This window comes from Schistocerca serialis, chromosome 6 (assembly GCF_023864345.2).
Source record: "Schistocerca serialis cubense isolate TAMUIC-IGC-003099 chromosome 6, iqSchSeri2.2, whole genome shotgun sequence".
Lineage (NCBI taxonomy): Eukaryota > Metazoa > Arthropoda > Insecta > Orthoptera > Acrididae > Schistocerca > Schistocerca serialis.
This window is the reverse complement of record NC_064643.1, coordinates 293,461,569-293,482,944: the sequence shown is the minus strand read 5'-3', so window position 1 is coordinate 293,482,944 and position 21,376 is coordinate 293,461,569. Positions and strand designations below refer to the sequence as shown.

General features: G+C 41.8%; 1 protein-coding gene across 2 annotated transcripts in view; it reads left to right on the top strand.

The window, feature by feature from the left end:
• The window catches only part of LOC126484161 (sentrin-specific protease 1-like), a 144,185-nt gene that overhangs the window by 71,386 nt on the left and 51,423 nt on the right, over nt 1-21,376 (top strand). For both annotated transcript variants that reach the window (XM_050107560.1, XM_050107559.1), the window contains 6 exons: nt 10,193-10,284; nt 12,493-12,638; nt 13,507-13,624; nt 15,073-15,298; nt 15,378-15,500; nt 15,604-15,741. In XM_050107560.1, coding sequence (XP_049963517.1) covers nt 10,193-10,284; nt 12,493-12,638; nt 13,507-13,624; nt 15,073-15,298; nt 15,378-15,500; nt 15,604-15,741 — 843 coding nt within the window. The remainder of the gene's footprint in view (nt 1-10,192; nt 10,285-12,492; nt 12,639-13,506; nt 13,625-15,072; nt 15,299-15,377; nt 15,501-15,603; nt 15,742-21,376) is intronic.

The following is a 21,376-nucleotide window of genomic DNA, read 5'->3' as shown; positions in this document are numbered from 1 at the left end:
AAAATGAACAAGGATTCTAAGACTATATGTCCATCAAAGGGAATTAAGTTCTGGCAGTAGAATGGAGGGATGACAAAACAGTACGTGTAGCCACAAGTTACAGTACTAATAGTCCTTTGAGCTGTGCTAAAACTAACTCACAGGCAAAGGAGCAGGAAATATCTGTTACAGTGCCACATCTAGTTCAAGAATGCAATCCCATATGGGTGGAACGCAATCCCATATGGATGGCATTGATCGGCTGGTCAAGCAGATATCACTTTATAGGCTGAGGACAAGATCAAAGAAGTTGCAGGGCCACTATTCACTCAGGTGATTAATATATGCATGGTAAATACATGGCGTGCTTATCGAACTGTTAACCCTATTGAGAAGCCTAATTTTCGAATGTCTGAAGGAGAGTAGTAATGTATCATTCAAAGAAAGCAGGATCAACACCAAAATGCAGAGACCACAAGGAAGCAAACTGATGGGAGGACAGATGGGCACAGATGTTGAAGAACCTAACGGTGGTCTGAAAGGGTAGGCTAAACACTGTTGGCGGTGGCGTGTTTCTTGCTGTCAGAAGTAGTTTAACTTGTCGCGAAATTGAAGTAGATACTTCCTGTGAGTTAGTATGGGCAGAGGTCGTTGTTGGCAACCAGAATAAAATAATAATTGGATCCTTTTACCAACCTCCCAATTCAAATGATACAGTTGCTGAAAGGTTCAAAGAAAACTTGAGTTAGATTTCAAACACGTACCCGACTCATACGATAATAGTTGGTAGTGACTTTAATTTACCCTCAGTATGTTGGCGAAAATACATGTTTAATTCCGGAGGTACACATAAAATATCATCCGAATTTGTGCTGAACACATTCTCTGAAAATTATTTCGAGCAGTTAGTTCATGAGCCCACGCGAAAAGTAAACGGTTGTGAAAACACACTCGACCTCTTAGCAACAAATAATCCTCACTTAATAATGAGCATCAAAACTGATTAAGGGATTAGTGAACACAGGGCTGTCATAGCAAGATTGAATATTGTAATCCCCAAATCCTCAAAAAATATACCTATTCAAAAAAGCAGACAAAAATTCACTTGACGCCTTCCTGAGGGACAATCTCCACTCATTCCAAATTAATAATATAAGTGTAGACCAGATGTGACTTAAATTCAGAGAAATAATATCGGAAGCAATTGAGCCTCCTTGGTACACAAAACGGGTTAGAACACTGTTGCAGAAACAACAACAGTAACAGAACAGAACAGATGCAAAATCCCCAAGATTGGCAATCTTTTACAGAAGCTCGAAATTTAGTGCGGACTTCAATGCGAGATGCCTATAACAGTTTCCACAACGAAACTTTGTGTCGAAACCTGGCAGAAAATCCAAAGAGATTCTGGTTGTATGTGAAGTATGTTAGCAGCAAGAAACAATCAATGCCTTCTCTGCACGATAGCAATGCAGATACTATCGACGACAGTGCTGCCGAAGCAGAGTTACTAAACTCAGCCTTCCGAAACGCCTTCACAAAAGAAGACGAAGTAAATATCCCAGAATTCAAATCGAGAACAGCTGCCAACATGAGTAACGTAGAGGTAAATATCCTCGGAGTAGTGAAGCAACTTAAATCACTTAATAAAAGCAAGTCTTCTGGTCCAGACTGTATACCAATTAGGTTCCTTTCGGAGTATGCTGATGCATTAGCTCCATACTTAACAATCATATACAACTGTTCGCTCTATGAAAGATCCGTACCCAAAGACTGGAAAGTTGCAAAGACCACACCAATATCCAAGAAAGGTAGTAGGAGTAATCCACTAAATTACAGGCCCATATCGTTAACGTCAATATGCAGCAGGATTTTAGAACGTATATTGTGTTCGAACATAGAGAATTACCTTGAAGAAAACGGTCTATTGGCACACAGTCAACATGGGTTTAGAGAACATCGTTCTTGTGAAACACAACTAGCTCTTTATTCACATGTGAAACAAATACTAACAAAGAGATAGAGGGGCTGGCCAGTACTTACCTCAGCTCAGTACAGCCGATAGATACACATAAAACAGAACTGAAAATTTACATTCCTAGCTTTCGGAACAAATGTTCCTTCATCGGGGAGGAGAGAGGGGAAAGAAAGGGAAGAAGGGAAAGGAGATTCAGTTACTCACAACCCAGGTTATGAAGCAACAGGGAAAGGAAAATAGGGAGGGTAGCAAGGATGGAGGCATGGTTGTCAGAGGGAAGCCAAAGATATTCTACTGTAAGTACTGTGCCAGCTTCAAACCAAAGAGGATGCTTCAAGAAGTAAAGAGGTATATAGTATAAAGATAAACACAACTATGTAGGATGAAAAGATGCATGAATGGCTAAAGAGGAAAGGGAAAGAGTGAATGAATGGGAGTGAGGTTGTTTAACGTAGGTTCAGTCCAGGGGGATGGCGGGATGAAAGGATGTGTTGGAGTGCAAGTTCCCATCTCCGCAGTTCAGAGGGACTGGTGTTGGGTGGGAGAAGCCAAATGGCACATACGGTGTAGCAGGTTCCTAGGTCCCTAGAATAATGCTGGAGGGCATGCTCCGCTACTGGGTATTGGGCATCTCCTAGGCGGACAGTTCGTCTGTGTCCGTTTATGCGCTCAGCCAGTTTAGTTGTTGTCATGCCGATGTAAAAGGCTGTGCAGTGCAGGCATGTCAATTGATAAATGACATGTGTAGTTTTGCACGTGGCCCTGCCTTGAATTGTTTATGTTTTACCAGTAGTGGGGCTGGAGTAGGTGGTTGTGGGGGGATGCATGGGGCAGGTTTTGCAGCGGGGTCGGTTACAGGGGTAGGAACCGCTGGGTAGAGAAGGTAGTCTGGGAATATTGTAGGGTTTGACAAGGATGTTACGGAGGTTAGGGGGGCAACGAAAGGCAACTCTGGGTGGTGTGGGGAGAATTTTGTCAAGGGATGATCTCATTTCAGGGGTTGACTTGAGAAAGTCATATCCCTGGCGGAGTAATTTGTTGATGTTTTTGAGGCCAGGATAATATTGGGTGACAAGGGGGATGCTTCTGCGTGGTCTGGGGGTAGGAACATTGTTGTTGGACGGGGAGGAATGTATTGCTCGGGAAATCTGTTTGTGGACAAGGTCTGCAGGATAGTTGTGGGATGAACTGTTGAGTGCTATTGACAAGGGATTTCAGATCGATTCCGTATTTCTGGATTTCCAGAAGGCTTTTGACACTGTACCACACAAGCGGCTTGTAGTGAAATTGCGTGCTTATGGAATATCGTCTCAGTTACGTGACTGGATCTGTGATTTACTGTCAGAGAGGTCACAGTTCGTAGTAATTGATGGAAAGTCATCGAGTAAAACAGAAGTTGTTTCTGGCGTTCCCCAAGGGAGTGTTATAGGCCCTTTGCTGTTCCTTATCTACTATATAAACAATTTGGGAGACAATCTGAGCAGCTGTCTTCGGTTTTTTGCAGATGACGTTGTCATCAGAAGATCAAAACAAACTGCAAAATGATTTAGAAGAAATTTCAGAATGGTGCAAAAAGTGGCAGTTGACCTTAAATAACAAAAAGTGTGAGGTCATCCATGAGTGCTAAAAGGATCTCGTTAAACTTCAATTACACGATAAATCAGTCTAATCTAAAAGCTGTAAATTCAACTAAATACCTAGGTATTACAATTACGAACAACTTAAATTGAAAGGAACACACAGAAAATGTTGTGGGGGAAGGCTAACCAAAGACTGCATTTTATTGGCAGGATACTTAGAAAATGTAACAGACGTACTAAGGAGACTACCGACACTACGCTTGTCCATCCTCCTTTAGAATACTGCTGCGCGGTGTGGGATCCTTACCAGTTAGGACTGACGGAGTACATCGAAAAAGTTCAAAGAAAGGCAGCGCGTTTTGTATTATTGCGAAATATGGGAGAGAGTGTCACAGAAATGATACAGGATTTGGGATGGACATTGTTAAAAGAGAGGCATTTTTCATTGTGACGGAATCTTCTCACGAAATTCAAATCACCAACTTTCTCCTCCGAATGCGATAATATTTTGTTGACACCGACTTACATAGGGAGGAGATAAAATAAGGGAAATCCGAGCTTGTACGAAAAGATACAGGTGTTAATTCTTTCCACGCGCTATACGAGATTGGAATAATAGAGAATTGTGAAGGTGGTTCGATGAACCCTCTGCCAGGCACTTAAATGTGATCTGCAGAGTATCCATGTAGATGTAGATGTAGAAGATTAGATCCAGGGAACTACTTAATTGTGCCAAATAAAACACAGGAGGGATGTGGATAACTCAAGAAGAAAATGGCAAAAATGTGTGTTAGGTGCAATGTTGGTGAATATAACAAGTGTTCTGTTTCATTTCATACTGAATACACTCTCAATAATACATCAAGCAGTGTTTTTATTTTGTTCACGATGTTTCTTATAGTTTTCTACATTGACAATAATATTGTGCATTTTGGTAACTAATTTTGTGTATGCCCCAAAAATGGGATGGCCTGTAGTTTTTATACTAATGTACTGAAGTTTTTCAAAGCAACGTTCATCTATCACTCAGGGTGTAATGTTAATGTAAAAAAATTAAAAAAATAAAATAAGTAAATCTTGGCAAGTAATGGGCTAAATGATTACGTATGTGCAGTTGTTTCGCAAGCTATTATGAAGGAAGGAAAAAAAAAAAAAAAAGAAAACCAACATTTAACACCTGAAGCTGTCAGCTATTTACCACATTGAAGATCCTGTCCCAACTTCTTGTCAGTATGTATTTTCCACTACCATTGTCTGGAATACTTTTCACAACACGAGGAGTGTCAAATGCATCACCTCAGCCTCAGCTCTCCCAACATCTCACGAGACCCACAGGCATAAATTATCTCCCTCACTTAGGAGTTATGGAATTTCAGACATTACAGCGTAATTCCAGCAGTACATTACAGCTGAGCTATGTGTCTCCATCTGACATGGATCAAAATCAACAGTGTTGCATGCCCTCACTTCATGAGACTCAGAGCAGAAGGTGAATTGAATCCAGGACATTGTCCCAAAGACTGGTGATCAGAGACTTCAGGTGTTCCTCCTGTCCATTCTGCTGTAAAGGCATAGGAAAAACTGTCAATAGCATGTGCCGGGCACAGACGGGAACCCATGCAAGTACCGGCCACACCTGATGGTGCTCAACTTCAGTGATCTAAGGGGAACTGGCTGTGAATAGTGTCTGCACCCAGTGCAGTCCACTCTAAAAATGCCAGCAATTCCTTAATGGAAGAGGTTTTTGCAGTCTAATAGTAACAGAATTAATGGTGAGAGAAGTGCAGGAACTATCTGGTGATAAATTTACCACCAACTGACTACTACACAGGTACACCACTGTACAATATGCTGTCGACGATAGACAGCAGCAAGGGGCCACGTTTACCTATCCAGTCGCTTTCCCACCAACACTATTAAGGTCACTAACAATTTCATACTTACAAATTTTGTTAATAGGAACAAATTTTACATATCTCACTTACCAATTACAAATAAGTACTCGTGTAATAATCTGAAAACAGCCCAACTATATAAATGTGAGCTCAGTGAACTTATTGTGTTTACTCATATAAGAGGACTGCACAGGAAATGCTGAGGAGGTACAGTCTCTCTGCAAAATGAAAGTGAGCACCGTTTGTAGTAGGGGGAGGTTACTTTTCCTGAAAGAACACTACAGATGCTGTATGGAATAACAAGAATAAATTTCCCTTCTGCCAGTGTAGAACAGTAAGCAGACATTTACATAGTGTGTATATATGCATTTCTTGCATTAGTATTGTTAGGAACTCGTATCTGTATTCCATGCAGTGTAAAAGACTTGATGGAAACTGAACACGACCTGGGCATGTCTGCGCACTGCATTGCCAGTGATTCATAAGGCGTGCTGCAGAGGATCAGTATCACTTTGTCAAACACCCTGTTGCTGCTTCTTGTGATGTAGTGGGGTAGATGGAGCAGGGAATCACTACTCAATCTTCAGCTTGTAGGCCTATAATCGATGGAAACGCATGACCGCTTCTGATGACCTACCATTCCTCACGCATCTAACCTCCACCACCGCCCCTCCACCCTGTTTCACCCCCAGGACACAATTTTTCACTCAATACAGCTGTACTGCACTTTTAAGTGATACACACATTAAATATAAAATGTTCTTAACCCATTGTTGTGTCCTAACACAGGCTAGAGGGAAGACAGGGTTACAGGACAGTCTGCAATTTCCGAGTTGTTAGGAGCAAATGCAGAAAGACAAACTTACAGCGAAGATAGGTTGATTAAGTGGCTCAGTGCCAAACAGTCATAAGGCATCTATGAGAGGCACAGATTTTGAGACTCAATAGGATGCTTGCAGCAGGAGACTCTACGATTAACACTATTTGTTTGCAATCAGCTCAGCTGCCATACTGACGGCTAATTCTGAACATTAGAAAAAGCAAAGGATGCAACTGGCTGCACAACATAAGTTAGCGTCAGAGTCCATGACGTGAGAGCTAAGAGAAATAAGAATCACTAGCAGCATTCTGAAGAACAATAACACTTTGAGTGAGAAAAACAGGCTTTTCAGAGCTTACCTGAAGCTGGCAATTACTGACATAGAATTGGCGCCACAACGATCTGAGTGATAACTCTGTCTGAATACAAAAACATGAATTTTTAAAGGATTGTGCTGGCACACTGTTTTTTCCTTCCTATAGTCAACCCTCCAGTCCATTAGCACTTTCCAGGCTTTGCCAATCTCACAATTCATTCTGCAACTGCAGGGCATCTCTGGCCAACCTTTTTCAGATTCCTCCCGTTCTGCTACTCTGTAAATAGGGATGTTTCTGGATTTTAACAAACTCCCAGTTTCGTAGCAACAGCATTCAGCTGAATCCTAAACATCACTGCCCTACATCGTATGGCTAGCGACAATAGTGTTTGTCACTTGGCCCCACCAAGGGGCCCTGCATGAGTGGGGACTACCGTTGTAGTGCTCTAACCTGTGTACCCCACTGATGTCGCAGTTCTCAGGGGCAAATATCATGCTTGCTGCCTCTGCTAAGATGTGCCTTTTTGTTACTATCTTCTACTGTGGTACTTTAAAGCTGTGTCTAGGTGGTGGGTGGAGATACCAGTTAATTCTCTGATGTGAAACTTCTCCACTGGGACAGCTGGCTAGAGCATCTGCATTTCACAGGTCTCCACTGTTACTGTTTACCTCTGGTTCACCTAAAAGCTACCATTTTTGCCTGTTCTGCAGCTATATCTACATGCAAACTCTACAAGACACTGTACAAGGTGTGGCAGAGAGTACCCTGTACCACTACTAGTCATTTCCTTTGATGTTCCACTCACAAATAGAGCGAGGGAAAGATGACTGTCTACCTGCCTCCGTATGAGTCCTAATTTCTTGTAATGTATCTTTGTGGTCTTCAATATGAAATGTCTTTTGGCGCGAGTAGAATCATTCTGCAATCGGCTTCAAATTCTGCTGCTTTAAATTTTCTCAGTATTGTTCCATGAAAAGAATGTTGGCTTCCTTGCAGGAATTCTCATTTGAGCTCCCAAAGCATCTTCGCAATACTTGCACATTATTCAAAACTGCTGGTAACAACCTAGAAACCCACCTTTTAAATGTTACAACATCTTCCTTTAAAATGATCCTCTGTCACCCCCCCCCCCCCGCTCCTTCTGTCACCCCCCCCCCCCCCGCTCCCTCTGTCACTCTGTCACACCCCCGCTCCCTGTCACCCCCACTCCCTCTGTCACCCCCGCTCCCTCTGTCAGCCTTAGACCCACTTAATGATTTTACATGGAACCACAATTTTTTCAGTTTCTCAGCCGTATCTTTTACCACACTATGACCATGGTAATTGTTGTATGCTTCACACATTTGTCTTTTCACACAGATGCAAGTCTCTGCTAACCTTCGTAAGTCATCATTTGTGCATTCTTTTTTGAACTGAGAGTCCAACAGACCTTTGCTTCCTCAGCATTTACCAAATTTTGTAGTCAAACCATGGTAATTCTTTTGTATCCTTAATCCACTTGCTAGGCACATAGCTCTCCAGACCATGATTTATAATCTGTTTAAACTTTGCCCCTAATTTCTCTGTGACAATCGTAATGGAAGTAATTGATGCGTCAATTCATTGTTTAAGTAAGATACTACCAACTGTTTGTCAGGTCTCTCTCTGTCGCCCCCGCCCCCTCTCTGTCGCCCCCGCCCCCTCTCTGTCGCCCCCGCCCCCTCTCTGTCGCCCCCGCCCCCTCTCTGTCGCCCCCGCCCCCGCCCCCTCTCTCCGTCGCCCCCGCTCCCTGTCTCCGTCGCCCCCGCCCCGCCCCGCTCCCTGTCTCCGTCGCCCCCCCCCCCCCCCCCCACTGCTCCCTCTGTCACCTCCCTCCCTCCCTTCACCCCTGCTCCCTCTGTCACCTCCCTCCCTCCCTTCACCCCTGCTCCCTCTCTGCCCCCCCCTCCCTCCCTTCACCCCTGCTCCCTCTCTGCCCCCCCTCCCTCCCTTCACCCCTGCTCCCTCTCTGCCCCCCCCTCTCCCCCTCCGCCTCCCTCTGTAATTAGAGCTTGTGTTTAATTCAAAACACGCAGTTTATCACTGTCACAGTTCAGTTACACTATCGGTCGTATCAGTTGAATGTAAAGATTCTCTTTTTTCGTTGTCCTCAATGAGGAGAACGAAATTTTTATTTGAAGTTAGAATCACCTCTTTATGACAGACTTGCAGAAGAACTGCAACCTTTAGTGTTATTTAAATCTGTACCAGAAGAAGTAGAAATGAACAAGAACACAGTGAATATTATAATAAACAACCTTTCATGCCAAAAGTTCTTTTCCAAAAATTAACATGAGTTTATTGAAGTGTTTGCAAACCAATAGATGCAACTTCAGGATGAAATTTTGTCATCATCATTGTATGGATTGGAAAGAGGAATGAACTGTAGCTTGAGGGCTGCAACTAGCTTCTGTCCACTTTCTGTAGAAGTAGGCTTGATGAAATTATCACTTTCCGTTTTTTCCATTAGAAGCTTGATAAGTTTGACAGTATTTTTGCTCCACTTTACACAGCCCATGTAAGTACATAAAGGTGAAATACAAAGATTCTAAAGTTCCATAGCTTTTATTTCTTGAGCATAGCAGCTCTTTGTTTGCTGTCTTAATACTGACTCAGTACAGTTTCCAGTCGTATAAATCTTTTTCAGTTGTGAAGAAGTTTTCGGAGTGTGCCTTTTTGTGCTTACTTTTCTCCATCTGTAAAGCACAATATCTTTGTTAATAAATACAGTGTATCTAGCTTGTGGTCTTGCGGTAGCGTTCTCGCTTCCCACGCACAAGGTCCCGGGTTCGATTCCTGGCGGGTCAGGGATTTTTCCCTTCCTCGAGATGACTGGGTGTTGTGTCGTCTTCATCATTATCATTCATCCACATTACGCTAGGAGGAAGGTAGTCTCAAACCACCACCTTTGCTAGGACCTTGCCTAATCGCCGGTGCAGGTCTCCTGCATCATCCCCTACGCTCCTCAGAGTATGGGACGTCATCATCATCATCGTCATCATCATCATAATCATCATCATCTATGATGTGTGAGTAACATCTGTGGTCAAAATGCGATAAACATGTCGATTGTATTTTAGCATTGTTGTGAACCATATTTTATGCCAATTTAGATCAAGAATGAACCTCACTCAGTGTATCCAAGTTTACTGTTACCCAAAAAATAGACTGATGAACAGAGTTAAGTTTCAGAAGTCGGGTCAAAATTGACATCCAGTGAGTGATGATTATAAAATTAGTCCCTATACAATGACAAAGTTTTATTGGGAAAATTATGGATATATAAGGTAACAACAAAATCAGTTATATTTTCAAAAAACATGTTAAAGTGGTACTTATGCAACTGGTCGTCATTGATGCTATATTCATTATTGTGTGGCTAATTTAAAATAATGGTTTGTGTAAACCTGATGTCATTTATAATATATTTATTGTCTCGTTATCAATCTCTAGGTTGTTTGTACCTACCAGTCATAGAATGAAGACTTCAAATGTGGTTATGGGACATCCCATTTTCAGGGTCATTGCAGTATTGTTGCTGTTCTCCTTTTTTTTTCCTCCAAGCTTTTGCTTCATTGCATAACACCGTATGGCTTAATTTTCAGAGTATACGTCTTGATGAAAAAATGCAGTACTCTCAACTTTTGAAACAACAATGTTCTTCATCCCCATACTTCTTTGGCAGCTGTGCAGAAAGGTATGTATAGAATCTGTTCTGTGAATCAGTTAAAACTTCATTTATAAGCTATGTTTATAAAACTACCCTTGTAGTTTCTTGTTGATTTGTTGTTGTTGTTGTTGTTGTTGTTGTTGTTGTTGTTAGTGGCCTGTTGTTCTCCTTAGATGTGAAAGGAAATGTTTCTTAATAAGCAAGTCAGTCGTGGTTTAAAGCATTCGGCTTGCGTCCCAGTCAAAGAATTGTTACCGAGATATCCAGTACTGTTATGATGATCTCTCTGCCAATTAGCAGTCACTGATAGCTCAGACTGAATGTGGTGTGTTACACAACTGAGTTTTTCTATTGTAAATTAACATCTGTCTTCAGGAAATTGAGGTGAATGGTGCTATTCAATATCGTAGAATGATGTAAGTATTTAAAGATTTGCAGGGTAATGTAAATCTGGTGTGAGTTCTGTTTTGTTTATCTACTTGGATAGTTCTGTCTGAAAGCAAAGCAAACTAAAATCAAAATCTTTCTGTTCACATAGCTTCAAAAGCTTTCATCCTTCGTAAATCAACATGAACCTGGGGAAAAGACCAAATAATAGTGTGTTTTAAAGTATTGCACCATAGAAAGGGACATGACATTTGGAATAAAAGGATAAATCAGGAACTGTACAAGAAGTCATTGAATTAACAGAGGAGATAAGGAAAAGTTTGATGGGAATGAGCAACAGCTGATAGTCCAGGAGGATCTGGGAGTACACTAAGAAATGCAAGATCATCATCATGACATGGAAAAATGCCATCCTAGGTACAGAAGACCATATGGCAGGGGGGGGGGGGGGGGGGGATACAAAACACAGGGAGACAGAGTTTAGGAAAGCCAGGAAATAGCAAAGGACTCTTTTAACAGTCTGACAGAGGGAAGTTATGGAGGTCAGATGTTGAAGATGTTTTGGGAGTGGAAAAGACAGGAAACAAAAGCGTAAGCTAAATCAAACAGCAATTTCAAAAAAGGTGTGAATACACCAAAGGAATGTGAAGGAAGCACTGAAACTGGTAAAATGCCACAATAATAGATGTTAGAACATCAAGATAAGGCATGCAAAGAGTCAGTACTGTAGTACAAAGAAGAAAAAGTTTTTGGCTGTTACATGTACTCATTTGTTTGATTATTTGCAACATGCTCCATTAAAAATTTTTGTGATACTACATGTATGTGTTCTCTCTCTCTCTCTCTCTCTCTCTCTCTCTCTCTCTGTGTGTGTGTGTGTGTGTGTGTGTGTGTGTGTGTGTGTGTGTGTGTGTGGGGGGGGGGGGGGGGTGCATTGGATGATGATGATGACGATGATGATGATGAGAGAAGAGAGAGGGTCACACCCAGTGCCCGCATGTAGCTTTATTCCATGCGAATATCACCAAGAGGGCTCCCAAGCTTAACATCCCCATTTGACAGACGGATTGCCATCAACAGTCTTACATGCCTTCTCTTCATGAGGCATTGCGGAGAGGCTTGGTATTTAAAACGGGACATTGACACAGAGAGTGATGATCAAGAACTGAACACCTCTCCTCCCCGTGCTGGCAAAATACTGGCAGTGAAAATTTTTTTGACCACAAGGTTACGAACCGCCTTACTCCAGGGTCAAGCGCCAAGGCACAAGTGTGCATTAGCGACCTTGGTCACAGAAGCAGGTATATGTGTTAGTATTTTTTCTTTTGTAATCATTATACACATAATTTTTTTTCTTTTGTAATCATTCTACCCATACAAAAAAACTTATAAGTTAATTCACAACTTTTCTAGTACTACATCGTAATCTGTTTGTCACTTGCCTGCCCATCAATCTACGTAAAGATGAGTGTTATAAATTTTGCATGTAATTTATGCATAGATGTTTTTCTGAATATGTGAAAAAGTGTAGGGAAAATATCACTTAAGCAAGTGGGAGTGGTACTATCTTTCATGTGCTTGAAGAATACCTTCTTTCACACTGGTTCTCGAATTGTGACACATATAGCTATAAGATTAATAAACTTTTGTCACTTTTTATTTAATGCTCTGTTTTAGTTCATAGAAGTTCTGCACAAGTGATGAATCACCACAACTAGATCGAAAATTCTTCTTTTGAAGTTGTGGCTAACTGTTTTTTGTAATAGAAATAAGTAAACAAATATGAAAAGTGAATGACTAATGCTTTATTGAGTTTATTTAACAGCTTTTTTATATGTGATGTTTCAGTTCACCAAGAAAAACAGCTAGTGATAAAATGACAAATGAAGGGTTATCCAAAAGTAAATCTGTAGTAGATATTATCGATCTTACGGAAGATGGTACTGAAGGTGAAAAGACGAGCAAAGACAGAGACACAGATGCTAAGAAGCTAGGTAATTGTGCACATTGTATGTAGGTATTCAGTATATACATGTGAATTTAAGTACATTTTTTTTCACCTGAACTAAATTTTTAGATTTGGAAATTTGAATGAATGATAAGTTCCAATAACCTGTATGTTGGGCAGGCGTATTACAATTTCCCACGTATTGTCATCAGAGTACTAAGTGAAATCGCTTAAAATATTTGTGGTCTTAAAGGCTACAGCTTAGTTATTAAATGTGTTACTAGTCTTGAATGAGTGTCTCCTTTCTGACAGTTCTGCAGGCTCTATAATAATTTTGATAAATTTGATTTGTGTAATAGTTTATATTTAATATTTTTAGAATGAGATTTTTAATCTGCAGCAGAGTGTAAGCTGATATGAAACTTCCTGGCAGATTAAAACAGTGTGCTGGACTGAGACTCAAACTCGGTCCTCACAGCTTTATTTCTGCCAGTACCTTGTCTCCCACCTTCCAGACTTCACAGAAACTCTCCTGCAAACCTCATTCTGGAAACATCCCCCCAGGTTGTGGCTAAGCCATGTCTCTGCAATATCCTTTCTTCCAGGAGCGCTAGTTCTGCAAGGTTCACAGGAGAGCTTTTCTGAAGTTTGGAAGGTAGGAGACGAGGTACTGGCAGAAGTAAAGCTATGAGGATGGGGCGTGAGTTGTGCTTGGGTAGCTCAGATGGTAGAGCACGTGCCCGCAAAAGGCAAAGGTCCCGAGTTTGACTATTGGTCCGGCACACAGTTTTAATCTGCCAGGAAATTTTGTTTAATATTTTTGTTTATAATTAGTGGATACTCCTCTGATAACAAGGAAGGTGTTATGCTTTATAGTTTGTGTCCAGAATAATTATGTTATGTCATCATTGCAGGTAACGAAGACCTTGAAATCATAGAGGAGAAAACTTCTCAGTCGAAGAAGGAGAGCTATGGAAAGGTTTTTAATCCCTTTAAAAGTCAACTATTCTGCACCAACTGGATATCTGCAGAGTAAGTTCTCTCTCTCTCTCTCTCTCTCTCTCTCTCTCTCTCTCTCTCTCTCCTCCTCCTCCTCCTCCTCCTCTCCCTCTCCCCCCTCCCTTTCCCTCCCCCTCTCTCCCCTGTCCCTCCCTCCCCTGTCCCTCCCTCTCCTTCCCCTTCCCCTTCCCCTCCCCCCTCCTGCCACCTCCCCCTCCCCTCCTCCATGCACACACATTCTCTGCCTCTCTCCCCTGTCCCTCCCTCTCCTTCCCCTTCCCCTTCCCCTCCCCCCTGTCCCTCCCTCTCCTTCCCCTTCCCCTCCCCCCTCCTCCCACCTCCCCCTCCCCTCCTCCATGCACACACATTCTCTGCCTTGACCTTGACACAGTAAGATGATATGAAAGAGACATAACCCTTTCGGGGCTACGAGGACCGAGTGTCCTTCCTGCTCAGCCACCTGACAGGGGTGAGCATATTGTGTGCATGCATGGTGGGTGGCTGACTCAACTGAAGCCCGCTCCAGGCTATGGCCCATGTAGACTAATTACACCTTTCAATGGGCGTAAACCACTGTTCAATAATACTCTTTATAAAATCAGTATCAGTCTGTATGGCCACAGTGGTTGCAATTTCCGATAACAACATTAGAGAACTTTAAAACTAGCGCCCCCCCCCCCCCCCCCTCCCTTTCTGTTAGATGAATGCCTTACGCTTCAGGCCTTCCTACCTGCCTGGCATTGCCTTCCTATCTGCCTGGCATAAATGAATGCCTTTAGCTGTCTGGGTATTCCACCTGCGGGGTGTATATGGATGCCCATAGACATCTGGGCATTCTGCTTGCCAGGCATACAGGTATGTCCATGACTGTGAAAGGGTTAAATTAGTCACAAAAATTACACAGGATGCTATGTAAGTATTTTGTGTGTTTCAGAAGTTTGTCATACTTGTAATAATATAAATTAGTCAAAGGCAGTAGTGCCATGCATTTTACATGAAGTTGTAGAGGTAACTGGAGCTTTTGGTGGAGCTCACGACAAATGTGCTTTTAAAAATATATCTGTGGAATTCAGCTAGACTGGTTAACATTTATGGAACATCAGCCATAAGTGTGTTACCTAAAATAAGGGTGCATTTGTGCTGGATGCTGCATGTGTAGAGAGGTAAGCAGGTAGTTGTAGGGAGAACAATAAACTGCTTTAAACACAAGTACTTCAGTGGGACCATCCACACAGCACACTGTGTGGTTTTTCTAGCTCAGGACCGATCATCCTGCCTGCTTACCGTGCTGCAGGACAGGATTCCATGTTAGGTAATGCAGTGTATTACAGGAAAGAGCATTTTTCATATAAAATGGAAACGCACACATTTAAAGGGGCATTGCTTAGTATAGTTCAGACAGAAATCATTATAGCCTCTTTAATACTCACACTGTTGCTTGGAATACAACACTTTTGTTACAATATTACTCTACATTCCAGGAGTGAGCTGTTTGACTATGTTGCTAAAGAACGTGAAAGAAGGGCGGAGGAGGAGAGAATTAAAGCTGAATTATATCGAAAGAGAAATAAACAGTTATATGCTGATATTCTTGAAGAACGAATTCGTAATCACATGAAAATAACTGAAGCAATTTTAGAAGATGAGGTCATGGTTGAAGAAGAGGAAGAAGAAGCAGCCCTTCCTAAACTGACTCCGGAAATTGAGGTATTTTTTAGAAGCAGTCTTATGTACAATGTTAAAGATGACTATAATTTTGTATTGACTCATTACATTTTTCATACAGAGAAGAGTAGCCTCCGCTCTAAGACCTGAACCACAGTCTGAAGTTCTTGTGGAAGCTTTCAGTCTGAAAATAACGAGGCATGATATTTGTACTCTTGCAGGTACAAATTGGCTTAATGATGAGGTAAGAATCAGTAACCTACACCTAGTTTTTGAAGGCAGAAACTTATTTAGAAGATTGTAGAAATGAAATTGTGAGTAGAAATACAACCTTTTTGCTGTTCTAGGTTATCAATTTTTATATGAACTTGCTTATTGAAAGAGGAAAGAAGAATAAATATCAACCAGTATATGCTTTCAACACCTTCTTTTATCCAAGGTTGCAGTCAAGTGGCTATTCTGCTGTGAAAAGATGGACAAGAAAGGTAAACTGTTATACTGTACTACATTTAAAACTTTCCAACTATTTTTAATATAATTTCATTTTATAGCAATCTGATTTGGTTTAAAGTAAACTTGAAAAAATTGAAGGAAGAGATACAGCTATTATACACAAAAATATGAGAAATGATGAAAAGCTTACCTGCACTTCTTTGTACAGGGTACCTCAAAAAAAATTATATTTGACATTTCAAGATAAGTGGACGTTGAAGTCTGTCGACGCGATCTTCATTTATTATTGAAATATACAGTTTAAGAATTTACTTATTAAAAATTATGTCATTTAAATTCAATCTAGCATGTGCACAGCACTCATTTAAACGACGAACAAAATTTTGCTATTTGGCTCAGCATGTAGGCATTGGATGGCTGCCGCTTTGCTAAGGATCGTTTCTTTCACTTGTCAAGAGAAGTTGGATGATTGACATACGCTCTAGATTTAACATATCCCATATAAAAAATCCATGGGGCTCCAATCTGGACTGCATGGGTGCCAGTTGTGTCACCCTTTGGAGGTCAATTTGCCTGGGGAAAGACCGAGCGAGGTGGCGCAGTGGTTAGCACACTGGACTCGCATTTGTGAGGACGACGGTTCAATCCCGTCTCCGGCCATCCTGATTTAGGTTTTCTGTGATTTCCCTAAATCACTTCTGGCAAATGCCGGGATGGTTCCTTTGAAAGGGCACGGCCGATTTCCTTCCCCATCCTTCCCTCACCCGAGCTTGCACTCCGTCTCTAATGACCTCGTTGTCGACGGGACCTTAAACACTAATCTCCTCCTCCTCCTGCCAGGGGAAATTTCATGTACTCACAGTATACAAGTGTTACACATGTGTGCTGTGGCTTGTCTCTCACGGTGAACCAGTGTTCTTTGGTTATAACCAGGAAGTTTTCCAATTCAGGCTCCAAAAAGTCATTAACATTGTCACATAATATTCCAAATTCATTGTAACGGCAAGATCATTCTCTCCCTCGAAAAAATATGGGACTATTATCCCTTGAATAGACCTCGCAGTCCATACAGTAACTTTTGGCAAATGAAGGGGTTTGTTGTGCTTCTGTTTAGAATTTGTTGCAATCCAGTAGCAGCAGTTTTGCTTATTGATGTTACTGTTCAGGTGAAAATGAGACTCGTCAGAAAACAAGATGGTGATAAATGAAGCACGTTCATTCACATCATTAACAAACTGCAGCCTATGTCTGGCATCCTGAGGCTTTAAGTCTTGCACCAGCTGTATTTTGTAAGAGTGCAGTTTAAGGTCCTTTTGCAGAATTATTTGCAGTGATGGTGTATTCACATTTAAAGACCTTGCATGCTTACAAATGGAGAGGTAATGTGAACAGACAAATTTACACTCTTCTGATTCACCCATTCTTGATGACCTAGGTCAGTGTTGAACTGGTCTTCTCAAACTTTTTGGTCCATTCCTGGATAAGGGGAAGACTTTGAGCATTATTTACATTATGCAACCCATGATCACTGCAAAATTTCCTGCATGCTACAATCGCTGAATGACCAGTTTTGTAAAATTCTTGCACGTAGAATGCGCGTTCCTCTCCTGAGAAGTGCTCCCTATTGACTGAATTCCTAAATGCCAAGCAAGCAATAAATGTACCCCCACTCTGCTCTGATGTTGTTGTACATGCACAGGGAGCTTTTCAGATATAAACTCTCTTTTGAGACCCCCTTGTACATAATTATTAGTGGCTTGAAAAACTCGTATTTGTGCTAAATGTGAATACAGGTGGGGAAATTTTCCTCAAAATGGAAATTTACTTAATAAACATTGTTTCAGAGCGTATTTTATCTAGACAGACTATTTTATTGAATATTGTGTGAAATAACTTTTTTTTTTCCATACACACCTCAAAAAAAGTTTTGCATCACCTCGGTTCCGAGAGTTTTAGAACCAGTACAGAAAACTGGAATAGAGATCAACGTAAACATAATTTTTGCCCTTTTTAGTACTCAAGAAAACCACACATTGGATGTTGTACCACCATACAGCGAGACTTTCAGAGGAGGTGGTCCAGATTGCTGTACACACCGGTACCTCTAATATCCAGTAGCACATCCTCTTGCATTGATGCATGCCTGTGTTTGTCGTGGCATACTATCCACAAGTTCATCAAGGCACTGTTAGCCCAGATTGTCCTACTCCTCAACAGCGATTCGGCGTAGATCTCTCAGAGTGGTTGGTGGGTCACGTCATCCATAAACAGCTCTTTTCAATCTATCCCAGGCATGTTTGATAGGGTTCATGTCTGGAGAACATGCTGGCCACTCTAGTTGACCAGTGTCATTATCTTGAAGGAAGTAATTCACAAGATGTGCACGATGGGGGGCACGAATTGTCATCCATGAACATGAGTGCCTCGTTAATATGCTGCTGATATGGTTGCACTATAGGTCGGAGGATGGCATTCACATTTCGTACAGCTGTTAACGGCGCCTTCCACGACCATCAGCGACGTACATTGGCCCCACATAATGCCACCCCAAAACATCATGGAACCTCCACCTTGCTGTACTCACTGGACAGTGTGTCTAAGGCTTTCAGCCTGACCGGGTTGCCTTCAAGTACATCTCCGATGATCATCTGGTTGAAGACATATGCTACAATCAACGCTGAAGAGAACGTGATGCCAGTCCTGAGCAGTCCGTTCGGCATGTTGTTGGGCCTATCTGTACCGCACTGGATGGTGTCATGGCTGCAAAGATGGACTTCGCCATGGACATCGGGAGTGAAGCTGTGCATCATGCAGCCTATTGTGCACAGTTTGAGTCATAACATGACGGAGTCGTAACATGACGTCCTGTGACTGCACGAAAAACATTATTCAACATGGTGGCATTGCGGTCAGGGATCTTCTGAGCATAATCCGTAGCAGTAGTAGCCCGTGGGCGGCCTGAGTGAGGCATGTCATCAATAGTTCCTGTCTCTCTGTATCTCCTCCATGTTCGAACATCATCACTTTGATGCCTGGACACTTCCCTTGTTGAGAGCCCTTCCTGACACAAACTAACAATGCAGACACAATCGAACTGCAGTATTGACCGTCTAGGCATGGTTGAACTACAGACAACATGAGCCATGTACCTCCTTCCTGGTGGAATGACTGGAACTGATCGGCTGTCAGATCCCCTCCGTTTAACAGGCGCTGCTCATGCATGGTTGTCTGTTGGCATCTTTGAGCTGGTTTAGTGACATCTCTGGACAGTCAAAGGGACTGTGTCTGTGACACAATATCCACAGTCAACATCATCCATCTTCAGGAGTTCTGGGAACCAGGATGATGCAAAACTTTTTTTGATGTGTGTATAAATCTCAAAAAGTTACCGATTCATGATTAGTAGTATTGCACAACATCTGACGAAGCCCAGTTTCGAAGTATAGACTAGATCTAAATAAAGGTGTACACACTTTAAAGCTGCCTATACAAACTGTATACATTGAAATCACTATGGATGTGGGTTGAATGTGTAGTACAGTGGTTGAGCAAAGATGGCAGTAGTGCTGTGATGCGCCAATGTCAGTGTACGAAGTGAAGTCATGGTGCAAACACAAATGACATTCAAGTAGTGAAAAAACATTCTCTATTGGTATTGGAAGTTACGAGAACATCAGTGAAATGCAATGACATTGGAGGCAGAATATGGAACTGAACCACCAACATGTGTAAGCGTTGCTCAGTCTTACGATGACTTTGAAACTGCAAGAAAAATTACGGATGTGCGTAAAGGAATATCAGGCTAGCCACACAAAGCAACAGGTGGAGAGCCTTCAGCTCAGGTGTTGGGTGCATTCACATGATCTCCACAAAAATCAGCACAGTAGTTTGCACATGAAACACGCATGTGTAGAGAAAATGTTAAGTCGTATTTTGCACAGAGTAAAGTGGAAAGTTAAAATTCCACAGTTGTTATGTGTTGAGTGAGGACAACGAAGACAGCAGAAATCGGTGTAGTGGATGGTTTCTTGCACACATTGAATATGATGCTAATTTTGTTTCCAAAGTGGGTGGGCTGATGAGGTACAGTCTAAATTAAATGGTACAGTAGACAGGCATAATCGTATGTACTTCTGACATCCACATGTTTGTCACATGAGCGGCCATTGCTCCAAGACTTAATGTCTAATGCAGGTTATCCTCAAGGAAATTGATTGGACCTTTCTTTCTCGAAGGTACAATTACTGGCAGGAGTTACCTGGAAGACTGGGCCTATTAATTTTAACTTCCATTTGTGCTTTTTTTGTGATGAACATTTTTTTCTTCCATGCCACTTCCATAATGATATTGTATACCTATCTGTATAATAATGCATCGTGTGTTAGACTGGTTGGAGGAGTCCCATAAAGTACCCCACGTTCTCCCAAATTGATGCCACAATTTTTACTTGTGAGGCACCTTCAAGAACATAATGTACAGCAGGAAGCCATGCAGAGTAGCAGAACTGTGCCATGAAATTCATACAGCTTGTCAAGCAATTCCTCCAACTACTCTGGAATATGTGACCTTGAATTTATGCTATAATGCTCAGAAGTGTGTGGAGGTAGGTGGTTTGCTGTTTGAATACTTGTAATTGTTTCACTTTGAGTCATTGTAATACTTTTAACACTACATAAGCTTATTTTCATCTAAGTGTGTGTACTTTTTTTTTGATCTACCGTATAACATGTGCATAAGAACAAACCTGTGCCCAAATGCAACAACATATCAGTGCTCTCGTAAGTTTTGCTGTGGTACCATGTTAACTGTGTTTAATTGAATGGCCTCTGTAAGAGAGAGACCTTGTATGGCAATGCAGGACTCGGCTGCGAGTCCTAGCTACTTACAACAAAGAAATATGTCTGTTTGTCAGCAAGTTAAAGTTAGTACAATGCAGACACTTTAATCTGGCAGTTGTAGGTGGTAGAAGTGGCAAACTATGGCTGTGTACCAGTAGAGGTCTGGCCTGAAGTGCCTCGTTTACATTGCTGCCAATCTCAGCAAGCATTTGTGCAGTAGCTGCACTCTGCTTTACTTTTCATTGTGTGTTCGTCTTCTGTTTTCTTTTCTTATATTGAAATGAGTGAAGAGAGTAATCCTGGTCCATCACGGGGTTTGAGTATGAGTCTCACAACACCAGAAGAAATTGTAAGTCCTATGACCATTTGTCAGTTTCGCTTTCACAGACATGCAGAACACGGATGTTGGCCACCGGTGCTGCAAGGAGGAGGAAGAGCGTTTTGCCCTGCGACCACTCCTTCCATATTACTCATGAAGGTTCTTGTTTGTTTAAGATCATGGACGACTGCTATATTAAAGATTGTTTCCACTATATACAACCAGAAAACAAAACTGGTCAACTTATTTCAATCAAACTGAGTGTCTTCCTGTAAAGCGTGAAAGATTCCCTGAGGTGGCCTATAATCGGAAGCAGTGTGTTCAGCATGTTGTCTCACTTCCACCTGAAAATTATTTGGATAATTGTGAGCAGGAATCTTGTGGTGCAATAAGGTCTCTCTTGACAGTGAAGAAAATGCTGAGGCTATGGAGAAATGAGGACACTTTCATAGTGATATCTTCATGACCTATAGCCAGGGCCAAGACCCTCTCATCCTCATTTCTCCACAG